The sequence below is a fragment of the Miniopterus natalensis genome, chromosome 8 (genome assembly GCF_054644295.1).
Source record: "Miniopterus natalensis isolate mMinNat1 chromosome 8, mMinNat1.hap1, whole genome shotgun sequence".
Lineage (NCBI taxonomy): Eukaryota > Metazoa > Chordata > Mammalia > Chiroptera > Miniopteridae > Miniopterus > Miniopterus natalensis.
The window spans coordinates 6,650,471-6,662,873 of NC_142088.1; the positions used below are offsets into that span (position 1 = coordinate 6,650,471).

The 12,403-nt window shown below is 45.2% G+C and overlaps 1 protein-coding gene across 1 annotated transcript in view; it reads right to left on the reverse strand.

The window, feature by feature from the left end:
* Window positions 1-12,403, reverse strand: part of COL4A3 (collagen type IV alpha 3 chain) — a 104,727-nt gene that overhangs the window by 48,114 nt on the left and 44,210 nt on the right. Inside the window, exons 2-7 of the mRNA XM_087819969.1 lie at window positions 6,342-6,398; window positions 4,635-4,724; window positions 2,209-2,253; window positions 1,666-1,710; window positions 989-1,051; window positions 274-327 (exon numbers count right to left, since the gene is read on the reverse strand). Of these exons, the coding sequence (XP_087676095.1) occupies window positions 274-327; window positions 989-1,051; window positions 1,666-1,710; window positions 2,209-2,253; window positions 4,635-4,724; window positions 6,342-6,398 (354 nt within the window). The remainder of the gene's footprint in view (window positions 1-273; window positions 328-988; window positions 1,052-1,665; window positions 1,711-2,208; window positions 2,254-4,634; window positions 4,725-6,341; window positions 6,399-12,403) is intronic.

Here is a 12,403-nt window from a genome sequence, read left to right on the forward strand (position 1 = left end):
AGTCCCGGGCCTGAGCCCCTCCTCCACACCGTCCCTCCTCGGGTCACCCCTCCCCGTCCGTCCTCTGCCTAGGGCAGCTCCACCCTGCGCCTTTAAAGCAAGCGGAGTCTCCAAGTGCAAACCTGAGCTCATCAGTCACCGGTTCACTCAGTCCCCGGCCGGCAGCTTAGTGTTTACTAAGAGCGACCCAGGCATCCCCATGATGCCATTCTGGAGTAAACTACTTACATTTTATTTTATGTTTTTGATGGGGCTTTAGAAATGCAAACCTACCGGAGCCCCTGGGTAGCCTGGTGTCCCTGGGAATCCTGGAAACCCTCGCTCACCCTGGAAGAAAGAACGCACAAAGCTTGTCATTCTTCTTAGTTGTTCTAAAACAGCCTGTGAGCTATCTTCCCGCTTTCTCTCTTCCAGCCCCGGAGTGGGAAATCCAGACAAAGCAACCTAAATTCCCTACGGCCACTAAGTCAGGAGGCTGAAGGCCAGAAAACCATTATGTGGATTAGAATCTACTGTTTCTCAAATTGTGCATAAATGGCAAAAGTCTAATTGCGCCGAGAACTTTTAAATTGCTGTTTCCGTGAAACATCAGCGATTGGTTCTCTCTCGGCCACCACTCCGGGGCACAGGAAACAAAGGGGGCAAATGAAATCGAAAAGCTCAGCCTTCTCCAAAGGCATATTTGGCATGCCAAGCTCGAGTTTCCGTTTTAGATACGCGCACAACCTCAGATGAAAACACCAAGTAATCTTCCTGTGGGAAAACATGAGAGAGCTTCCTCAAAAGACAATCAGAAACCGAGGTGCAGGAAGGAAGAAAACGGGCAGGTTCCTGGTTCGAACACCACATTTCTGCCCTGAAGACGCGTACCGTCGGTTCTGGCTGAAAGAATGTCTCGGGGAAAGTGGAACCCATCTCATTGCTACTTCATCTCCACGGACACCTTCAGCAAAACACTTACTGGTCATCCCCTGGTGAGAGTACATACCTTAGAACCATTGCAGCCTGGTAAACCAGCAAGACCCAAAGGGCCGGGGTGGCCTGGGCGGCCCTGGAAACAGAGCAAGTTTCAAAAAGGAGACAAACCAACCAGGCCCTGGGGCCAGGCGGAAAGAGTGAGGAAACCAAGGGGAGGGAAAAGAGGGGCTAATTTAGATAGTTATTTAAATATAAATGGTTATTGAAATAATTAAGTTGTAAATGTAGTCATTTTAGAAAATAATTTAAACAAAAACCATAGCAACTAAAATGGGTTAATTAAAACAATGAGTTATCAAGTGAGATACAGATAATTTAAGTAAAACAAAAGGCCTTTCTATATAACATGAAATCCTTTAACATGCTGGGGGAAAGGTAAAAAGTGAATGTGCGCAGAGGGAACCGCTTTATGATTATATGTTATTAAACAGTATTTCTATTCTATTCTCCTATCCTATCCTAATCTATTCTATTCTTTCACTCTACTCTATTCTAGTTTTTCAGGAAATACAGTTTCATTTGAATGACCTACCAATCCACTAACATATTGTGCTAGTCTACTGTGCCATTTTCATCATGTCGCGAATCCATCAATACCTATTTCTTTGTGCTATTGATTTAGCATCTTTATTAAAATGAATTTACTATTTATTTTTTCAGTTACACGTTTTTCCCCCCATTACTTACTGGAAGTCCAGGAGGACCTGAAAATCCTGGTAATCCAGTTATTCCCTAAAGGCATAGAAGAAGGAAAGAGTGGCAAGAAAAAAAACCTTTAAAATATTCAACTTAGAAACAAAAAATTATTTACCATTCCCAAAACCCCATCCTGCAACTATAATTGGGAACAGCTAAAAACTCTTTGAAACACACAAAAAAGTTTTGACAAACTTTGTAAATCTTACATTTATGTTGATTTTAAAAAGACGTGATTAAGATTGTTTTAGGCCTTTTGGGGTGGACTTCAAAGGTATAATTTGATTATAGCACAGTGCTCCATCTTCCACGAACACCAATACGTGCACTTGTACACATTGGTGTGATCCCCGCCCTATCCCGACACAGAACATCACTCCAGATGGTTCCCTGGTGCCTTTTCCATCAGTTGATACCAACCCCACAGAGTCACCACTATTTTGACTCCTACCATTATAGGTTAATTTTACCTGTTCTTGAACTTTGTTTAAAAAAATAATTCATCAAACAGGATGGATGGATTGGACTACTAACCCTTACACCTTTGGGACCAGTGAGTCCTGGAAGTCCTGGAGAACCCTAGATCCAAGTGGAAAACAAAAGTAAACACCAAGAAAATCATTTGACACCAAAAAAAAAAAACATAAATAAAAGGTCCCAGTTTTATTGACACGCCAAACAGTTTTGCTTTTGTGATTATTTCACTATTAACATGGTTCAGTTACCTGCTAGTTTCATTGGAGCTCAAATATTTATCAGTAAGGGCAAAGGAAGTTTCATTCAAACCCTTGCTACTCAAAGTAAGGGTGTAACATTCGCATCATCTGGAAGCTGGTCAGAAAAGCAGAATCTCAGGACCCCCACTTCCCAGACCTAAGGATTCAGAATCTACATTCCAACAAGATGCACTGATGATTCCTGTTCCCACTAATGTCTGAAAAGTTCTGCTGTAAAACTCCCCCTGTAGCCAGACAGCTGTGAGGGTCTGATTGATACGAGTGAGTGACAGTTCCGATGCTGGCTGAGCAGGGCAGCCAATAATTCTGTGCGTAAGAAACACTTTACTAACAACCTGTACCTCACTTGCACAGATAAATACACAGCGGAGTAAGGACTGCCCGAGCCAGAGATACACTTTCTTTGGGCACACAATGAACACAGTTTTGAGGCCCTGTTTCTCAGAGGGTAATAACCTCAAATGGATACTATTGAACTGGGCCATTGGGGGGGGGGGGGGTTCCATTTCCAAAAGCTGTTTTCATCATTTCTGATAGTTTCAGTATTTTTGGTTATTCCAGAAAAGGGTTGTTCCAGAGCCTTCTGAGATTGGACTGTCAAGGTGGAAGTTGGCCTTTCCTGGCTGAGGTGAAGTTTCTGGATGCAGGACCATGTCCCCTTCTCTGTAGGATGCTACCTGTGTTTGCACAAGAGGGGCTGGCAAGTTTTACTTCCCCAGTGTAAATATCCTCGTGCAAAAAAAATATTTAAAAGTAAGATAGGAAATTTATAAATTTGAAAAATCTTTTGGTCAGGTTTTGCATTCTTTGTCTGCCATGGATCAAATGATCTTGTGTGGCCACATCTGCAAGCTGCGCTTTAAAATATGAATTCCATACCTATATGGTCCTATTAACCAATGTCACCCCAATAAATTTAATTTAAAAAATAAAATAAAATATGAACTCCCTGGCAACGTGGCTCATGGGTTTTCTGGGTTAGCTTTATGGAATTCCTACACATCCTTGAACTTGGCACATGAGATCACAGCTTTTATTTAAATTTATTGATGGCATCGCTAAAGAAATGCTGAAGGGAACAAGTGGAGTGGGCTGCAGAGAACAAAACAACCAAACAGAAAGGAAGGCGCTGGCATTCGGCTGATCTGATGCACATGCCTGAGGGGGCAAAGTCATGCTAACAGCGAGACGGGAGCTCGCGCCCGGGCGGGAGGCCCCGGCATGTGTCCAGAATCCAAATGATTTCTCCAAAATGGGGATCACAAGAAGGAGAAATGGAGACAGATTATTTTATTTTTGTATCACAGACTTCAGGATAAAAATTCGTGACGAGTGTGAAGGGCGGTAGGCTCTGGTCAGAACCTTAGGGTCCCCGATGTCTAAGGGATCAGCTGAGAAGGAGGAACCCAAGAAAGACAGGCAGGGCAGGAACCAAGAAGAGAGCCAGAAAAAGAAGGATTCCAGGAGCCAAGACTGGGTTTCAAGAAGAGCGTGGTCCCCTCCGAGGTCTCTGGATCAAAGCAGAGGGCCCTGCTCGGGTCAGACAAAGACGCAAAAGTATGTATGGGCCCTGGCCACTTGGAGGTCCAGGTGGGCTCTGCAGGAGTGCTGTCGGGAGAGAGGGGGCGGAGGGCAACTGTCCACCTGCCGAGGAGTGACTGGGAGAGGAGCTATAGCCAGCAGAGTTGGGTATTTTTTAAAGAAGTCTGACAGAGAAAGGAAAGGATGGCAATCCTTTGGTTACAGGGCCCGAAAGGCCTAGAGGAAGTTTTATATTAATATGGGGAAACAGTGGCTATGCTTAAGGACTGAAAGGAAAGTTAGAACTCCCAAGACAAAGGAGATGCCTCTAGGAGCAAGGCGATGCTTGCCCTCCCGCTGAGCAGGATGCGGGGGGTGGGGTGGGGTGGGGGTGGGGGTGGGGGGGATTGGTCCTGAGCAGCAGGGAAGAGAACTCCCCCTTCCGAGGGAGAGAGAAGGTGGGGCCGCAGGTGGAGAAGCCGAGGGGGTTGGGAAGGAGGAAGCTGAGAGGGGACGTGAGGATGACAGTGGTCATCGCTGACGGGCTCGGCCTAGGATGCAGCCGTGAGGCCCAGCCGGGCTTCGCCAGGCGCCCTGCACTCGGCTAAGATGTGGGTTTCTCTCTCTGTGCCCCGCAGCCCAGGGGAAGCACAAACAAGGGCAGGGGGACCGAGGGTTCCTCAGCCCCGCAGGCTGACGTACCTTGGGTCCCTGTGGTCCAGGCAAGCCTTCAGGGCCCGGGAATCCCTTCTGGCCAGGAGAACCTGGGGGTCCAGGAAGCCCTTTCTCCCCCTGTCAAAACCAAAACAAGATGAGAAAGACACACGCAGAACAGAAACTCCTCAACAACATACACAGCCTTAACCATGGTTTTTTTTCTTTATGACTTGATCGCCTTTTGCATATTTTCCCCCTTAGATTAAACAAAATTGGCCCTGAGCTGTGAGTGTGTCAGTGACTGGAAAGCTGCCAGCAGGTAGCATTTGCCCACAGGATTAGAGGTGCTGGCCTTGGTCTGTAAGGACTTTCCCCCAAATGGCAGAGCTAACAGAGCAGGGAGAGGCAGGAAGAAATCGAGACGGCAGGGGAAGCCCAGTTAGAAAGAGCGAGGTCAGTGGAGTGTTTTTTGGGAGGTGAAGGTGAGGGTGAGGCACAGGAATGTGTCTGGGAGGGAGCATGACTGCCCTGTAGCTTGACAAGAACAACATGCAGGCTTAGTAATTCAATCTGATATTTGTGTAGGAGATGCAGAAGAGATATCAAGGGTGGCAAAGTATCCAGTGTGAGCTAAATAGTTTTTTTAGAAAGTCAGATGATAATTATGGGAAAGCCCCTAGGAATGAGTGGGTGAAAGTAATTTAGGCCCAAAGTGTGAGACATAGTTCTCTGCCAATAAAGGCCACCAGTTGATTTGGGCAATTTAGTTATACAATTAGCAAATTAAATTTTAAAAGAGAGATCAAGCCAGCATACACACACCCAATAAAAAGAGAAATAAAAGAATTTGCTGGACTGCTCTCAGTACTCAAGTACCTTCACACATCTTACAATAGCATCTTGCACATAGTAGGGACTCAACAGTGCTTCTCGAATGCGAGAATGAGTCACAGCTTTCCAACACGGATCTGAATATACTATATGAATAGCTTCTGGAAAAAATCCTAAATCAAACTGCACATGAATTTTAGAATAATTTAAAATAAATATAATAACAGCTATCATAGTCAGCATATCAATTATATGTAAATTATTTTATCCGAAGAGCTTAAAATATGTTCTTTTAAAAATCCTTTCAGTTGCCTTTCAATATTAAGTAAAACATTAGTGTCTCTGAGGAAAGGGTTTTGTAAACAAACACAAAACTTCAATTCTGCCTCTGTCTTGATTATCACAAATTGCAGGTTAATGGAGCGAATTAATGAGAGTCCACCACATTTCTTTTTTCCCTTGAATTCTGCAAAGCAGCCGCTTGCTCCGCTCCTCTTGCCTCACTAGCGCGCTGCAGCACCCGCCCACCAGGGGGCGCGCCCGCACCAACGCTGCAGGACGCCCAGGCCCAGCGCTTGCATGTTTATTCTCTGTCAAAGTGAGCGAATCAAGTTATTTCCAGGGCCCCCCTCGTGCTTAGCGACATTGTAAATAGGGTACACGTAAGCTTTCTTTCTCGCTAACTTGCTGTTTCTTCTTTACAGGTCAAGAGAGGTAAAATAACTGCCAGCATTTACACCAGTCACCCGGCGCTTCCTCGAAGGCCTTTCTGTCCAGGTTAATGTTTATGTAGAATTACTCTAACACTAGATCTGGGGATTGGAGCAACACACGGCTGACCTTTCGGCTCCTAATGAAAGAGGAGTGTGAGCTCCTGGAGGAGCTCCACAGAGAAAAGAAGGAGATTAAGGTTGGTTGTACCTTCTCCCCTTTGGTCCCGCCGCAGAAGCACTGGCCTTTGTCCGCACAGACACAGCCCTAGGAGGGAAGGAGAAAGGCTTCGTGTAAAAACAGCTTAGCAAGTCCCAACCGACCCGGCAAAAGCAGGTTTTCAGTCCTTGGAGCGTTGAACACTAATCATTAGGAGCGACGAGATACTGTACCAATAGAAATAGATATTTTAAATATTATCTCAGCCACACGTAATGAAACAGCAGCTTTTCTATTAATTTTATTTTATCAATTCTTCAGACCCGCTTTCACAGAAACGCATGTCGTTTTACCCGTTTGTATTTAACTAATTTGTTCGTCGCTGCCCACGGGACACCCCGAGGCTTCTCCCTGTTCACGTCTGTCCCACTGGTGGAGCTTTAGGATTGCCAAGGGCCAGTCAGTTCTCCCAGGGGCACTTATTAGTTTACAGAACCACAGCCAGGGCCGCTCTCTGGCAGTTGCTCCATTGCTGCCCTGGAAGCCGGCGCAGCACGTGTGATGCTGAAGAGCTGAGAGCAGGACCAGCACAGTCTGTGCGATGCTACAGGGAGATGGGTGCGGGACCTGTTTTCCTAAAATACAATTTTAAACTTATAAACATGCTTTAATAATTTAGTAATTTAAATAGATTATTTAGCCAAAAGATACAGCAGCTATATAATGTATGTATATACATGTGTGTGTGCGTGTATATATAATCCTTACTCAAGGATACGCTTTTTACTGATTTTAGAGAGGAAGGAAGAGGGAGAGAGAGAGAGAAACATCAACATCAGCGTGAGAGAGAAACACTGACCAGTAGACTCCTGCATGTGCCCCCACCGGGGATAGAACCCACAACCTGGGTAACGTGCCCTGACCGGAAATCAAACTGGCAACCTTTCAGCTCCAGCCAACTGAGCCACACCAGCCAGGGCACAGTGGCCATATTTTTATTCTCATTAATTTGGATTCACTTTTTTAGACCCATTTTTGAAGCACCATGAATATATTAATGGACTAGAATCCATTAATTACTATGCAAGTGCTAAATCCATTAAAAACCAGTCTGGCCAAACGGCACTATTAAGAAGGCATAACCAATGAACATTTCTTAAGCAACATTTTTATGATTTTTCCTCTTCAAACAATAAAGTACTTCTCAGTTTCCATGTTCCTTCATGAGTCAGAAGTCATTTGCCCTGAACAGAAAGCCCTTAATAATGCTTTTAGGTGCTAATTATTAACACATCAGGAAGTGACCAGAGAGTATGGTGACGCCTTAGCACTTTTGCATGTTAATCAACTAAACTTGTGAAATCATTCTTTTAACAGTCACATTTATTTTTTACAACGACCTCGCTTACAATGCAAAATAAATTTTGATAGTAGGGAATTTTATAAGGTTTAAAACTTGTTTTGAGCTGCAGGCAATTCAGAAGTGGTAGATGCAGAAAACGGTCCTCCTGTTCTGCCGAAAGGCGGGAAATAAATTCTCCTTTCACTGGAGGCAGACTCAGCCCAGAGATGGTACCAGAGGGATCTGCCCACAACTTGGTGGACGCACCCTTTTCTTCCTAGTTATGTCCTTACGGTTACCACGCCGGCCCAAGCCCTCTGTCTTGTCAGTTCTTCACAAATTTATTGCCTTTGTCCAAAGGACCTCAAAGCCCACTGTGGTCACTTCTAGGGGGTCTTTGTTCTCTTGCAAAGGCTCTCACACACGTGTAAAGATTTAATAAAATGTGCGTGCTTTTCTCCTGTTGACCTGCCTCTGTCGTTTTAATTTTCAGGCCAGCCAGGGACCCTAAGAGGGTCGTGGAAAACTCTTTCCTTCCCCACAGCTGTTCCTGTGGGCTCCCAAGAATGTGGGCTGTTACTAACTTATTAACTGAATATCGCTGCTTAAATGCTCATGAGTTGTGGGTTTATTATGTTTACTAGACTGCAGGTAGGAGCTGTGTCGGGCAGGCAGTAAAAAATTGCCGTTTTATTCCCCAAACTAATAAAGGACCTAATTATGCGCTCACATGCCTTATTGTTTATGAATAGGCCAGGAAGTAATTTCCGAATAATTTTAGATATTTCTTCTTTCTACTCTCAAAACAGCCTGTGCCCTGATTTCCTGTATTCTCTTGCCCTCTGTCCAGTCTCCCAGCCCAGCCCAGCCCAGCCCAGCCCAGCCCAGCCCAGCCCAGCCCAGCCCAGCCCAGCCGGGTCAGCATAAGGGGAAGTTGGCAGCATTCAAAGCTGGTTAACACTCTACTGAGCAGCTCTGTTGATTTTGCAATATAATTATTGACCCTCGCCCAGCCAATAGCCGGAGGCGAAAGTTTTTGTATGTGAAAAGAAGAGCTGACCGGGTGCAGGCAGGTGTGCCAGGCAGACTCCATGGGCTGGCCTTTGCAGGGCCCTTCCACCCATTTCTGCCTTAAGCAACTGCCCCTGAGCCTTGACAACACGCCCTCCGGGAAAGGAGGTGCCACCGTGCGCTGCTTTCTCGGTGGCCTCTTCTTCCCCACCCCGAGCCACTGTCCCCACACTTGGGTATCAGAGAAATTTCACTGCAGCTGTCACTTCCTATCTTTCAGCTCCTGTCCAGAGACATCCCCAGTCTAGACATCCAAACCAGCCACCCGTCTGATTTTCTGGGCCGCAGCAAGCATGCAGGTCACTGGCGCTGACAAGATGGTACAATCAGAGGTCCCTGCGACATCTGGGAGTGAGCAATATGTTAAGGAGGTTTTGCCCATCTTATGGGATGCAGTGAGAGGTATTTATATCTAGAATCGTGAACTCCGGTTCTTATTTATTTATTCGTTTGCCCTAAGGGTTTTGAGTACAAGAGGACTAAAAGGCCTTCACCACTCATGTGAGATTAATAGACTCTTCAGGATCACATGATCAGGAGGCTGTAGAGTAAGTTCACTTGATAACAATCCTGGGGGGTGGGTACTGTTATTAGCCCCATTTTACAGAGAGGAAAACTGGGATCGCAAGAGGCTTGAGGTTGGAGGAAAATTTTTAAAAATTAAAAAATGGAGACAAGCATGGAATTGTTCTATTTATATTTTGCTGTGTAAAGGGCAATGACCAGTCCAAACACATCAACCCACAGTGAATCTATCATTTACTGTCATCATTATTGTTGTAAGAAAAAAAAAATTAAGGTATTATAATGAAAGCAAGTAAATGCTCACGAAACACAAGATGCTCCTTTAAAATGGGAACAAGTAGCTTTAACTTCATACACAATGTCTACACTGTTTTTACCTTTCTCATTTGCCTTGGTCTGGTGGAGTCTACACTGGCTGACACAGGCATGATTTTGAGAAGCACTAAACTAACCACAACTGCCCTTCTCTTCGGCCCCCATCCCTTCTGGTCCGATACCATCGGCTTATGACCTGCTGCTGCACAGTTTTCTCTTCGAGAGGTGCCAGCAAGCTAGTCTCGCAGTGTAATCAATTATTTTTTAAAAATATGTTCTGTAATGACACATTTTTCAGGAACCAATGCCCCTTAAGACACACACACACACACACACACACACACACACACCTGCCACAATGGTAGAAAATTCAAACTCCAGACAGACAGGTAGAGACACATGTTGGGGCAGTGGGGGCCCCTTAGGTTGCGTGCCTGGTGCGCCCATGTGTAGGACCAGATCTTTCAGAAATTATCTTTGACAATGTTATTTTAAAAACAAAATGTGGGCTTGTATACAAAGCTCACTTCTCTCTTTTTCTCTGACAGTCAGTGAAGAAGCACTGGAGGGGATTCTACCTGTTAACTGATAATCACACCAGGCGCTCCAGGGTTCCCCCCGGTCTCTCCCGAGCTACTTCAGCTGGGGGTGAACCTCCCCGGAGAAGCCCCCCAAGGCCCTGTGCACACGGAGGATGGCCCCAGCCTCCCTCCACTTCCACGAGCTGCTGCGCGGCTCCCTCCACCCACGGCCAACAGCAAATCTAGAGTGAACTGAAAAGTTTTACATTTTCCAGCTTTGGGTGCCCAGGGAGTTGCTAGCAGTTTTTAGAAACCTATAGTCAACACAGGAATGTAAGACTTCAAGGAAAAATCCGTTTTTCTCTGTGAACCTAAAAGTAGGCAAAACGGAATGTAAGTCGCTGAGGGTCACCCACAAGACAAGGCCACTTTTTCGAAAGGAAGCCTCCTTTGGACCTAGAAAAGACTGTGATCTGAACATATAATCGCTGCTTGAGCAGCATTATTATTCTGAATATTAAGCCTAATAAACATGTTCTCTTATGTATGTAAGAGCTAACCCAGAAAGAGGTTGATTAAATACCTTTATTTGTGTCCGCTCCTTTTGAAAACCAGAATAAGAGGATGAATCAAAAATAAAATAAAGAATAAAAAAAGTATCAACCCCAAGAGAAGGAAACCAGGTAAGGAGCTAAATCAGGCAGCTCGCACCAATTAGGTTTTGGAAGCTGGACGGTGAGTGGAAGCTTCGGGTCGAGCAGAACCGTGATTGCTCTGGCACATGTCCTCTGTTCCAGTAAAAGATAAGATATAAAAAGGGAAACTAGAAAGGAAATAGACTAAAAAACAAGGTAAATGTTTCTGGGGAGCAATGGAACAGAAGGCGGTGGAGCGGCTGATGCCCAAGGCGGCTGGACTAAGTCTAGACGCTGGCTGTGACACCTGGGGTTTGGCTACGGGACACACGGGGGGCATGAGCCAGACACCCCATTTACCACGACAGCTGACCCTTAATGTGGGTGTAGGGGGACGACCCCTGAGCATTCGAAGATCTGAATAGAACTTTGACTCCCCCCAAACTGAACTACGATGGTCTGCTGCTGACCAGAAGCCTTACTGGTAACATGGACAGTCGTATTAACACATGTGTTGTATGTTATATGTATTACATACTGTATTCTCACAATAAATTAAGCTAGAGAAGAGAAAATGTTATTAAGAAAATCACAAAGAAGAGAAAATACATTTACTCTATTTATTGGGGGGAAAATCCATGTCTAAATGAACCATTAAACTCATGTTGTTCAAGGGTCAACTGTATTTAGATTGGGGTCATGGAGGCTTCCCAGTCAAGGCAGCTCCAAAAAGGGGGGCCCAGGCAGAGGAGAAAGGCAAAGGAAACAACAGAAGTTAGAATACAGAGCTATAGGAGCCAGCCTCTGAGATGGCCCCCGATGATCCCCGGTCCTGAGATCCATGCCTTTGTGAAGTCCCCTCCCACACTGGCCCCAGGTTGGCCTGTATGACCAATAGAATAGGGCACTGGTGATGCTATGTCACTTCTGAGACTAAGTCATAAAAAGACACTGTGGTGTCCACGCTCTCTTGGATTACTTGCTCTGGGGAAGGTAGTTGCATGTCAAGTCAAGGCCTTAGGATGAGGCCAACGTATTGAGGAACTGAGGCCCCCGACAACAATCCTGTGAATGAGCTATCTCGCAAGCTAACCTTTCAACCTTATTAAGCCTTAGGTGCCTACCCCCAACCTACACCTTGACTATGCAACCCCTAGAGAGACCTTGAGACAGTACTGCCCTGCTGAGCTGCTCCCAGATCCCTGACCCTCAGAAAATGTATGAAATAATAAATGTTTGCTGCTTTCAACAGCCATGTTTTGGGATAATTTGTTAGGCAGCAATAAACAATACAGGGGCCCACCTAAAATTAAAAGTTTGATGAAAACGATGAAAGAGAAATTCGGGAAATTTCCCCAGAAAATAGGACAGAAGGAAAAAAGATAAACAATCAGGAAGAAAAGCCAAGAAGGTTTGAGGATCAATCCAGGATGTCGTGTGTGACCAGTAGGCAGGCGTTCAGTCAACATAGAGAAGATGAGAGCAGAACATTATCAAAGAAATAATACAAGAAACAATTTTCTAAGGTAAAAAAGTCAACTCTTCAGATGCACAGGGCCCATTAAATGTCCTTCTTTCACAAACACACGCATCTGAGGTGTAGTATCATGACATTCCAGAAGCCTGGGGACAAAGATCCTAGAAGTAAGCAACAAGAGCCACTTACAAAGGTCTTAAAATTAAATTGGCCTTGGATGTGTCAGC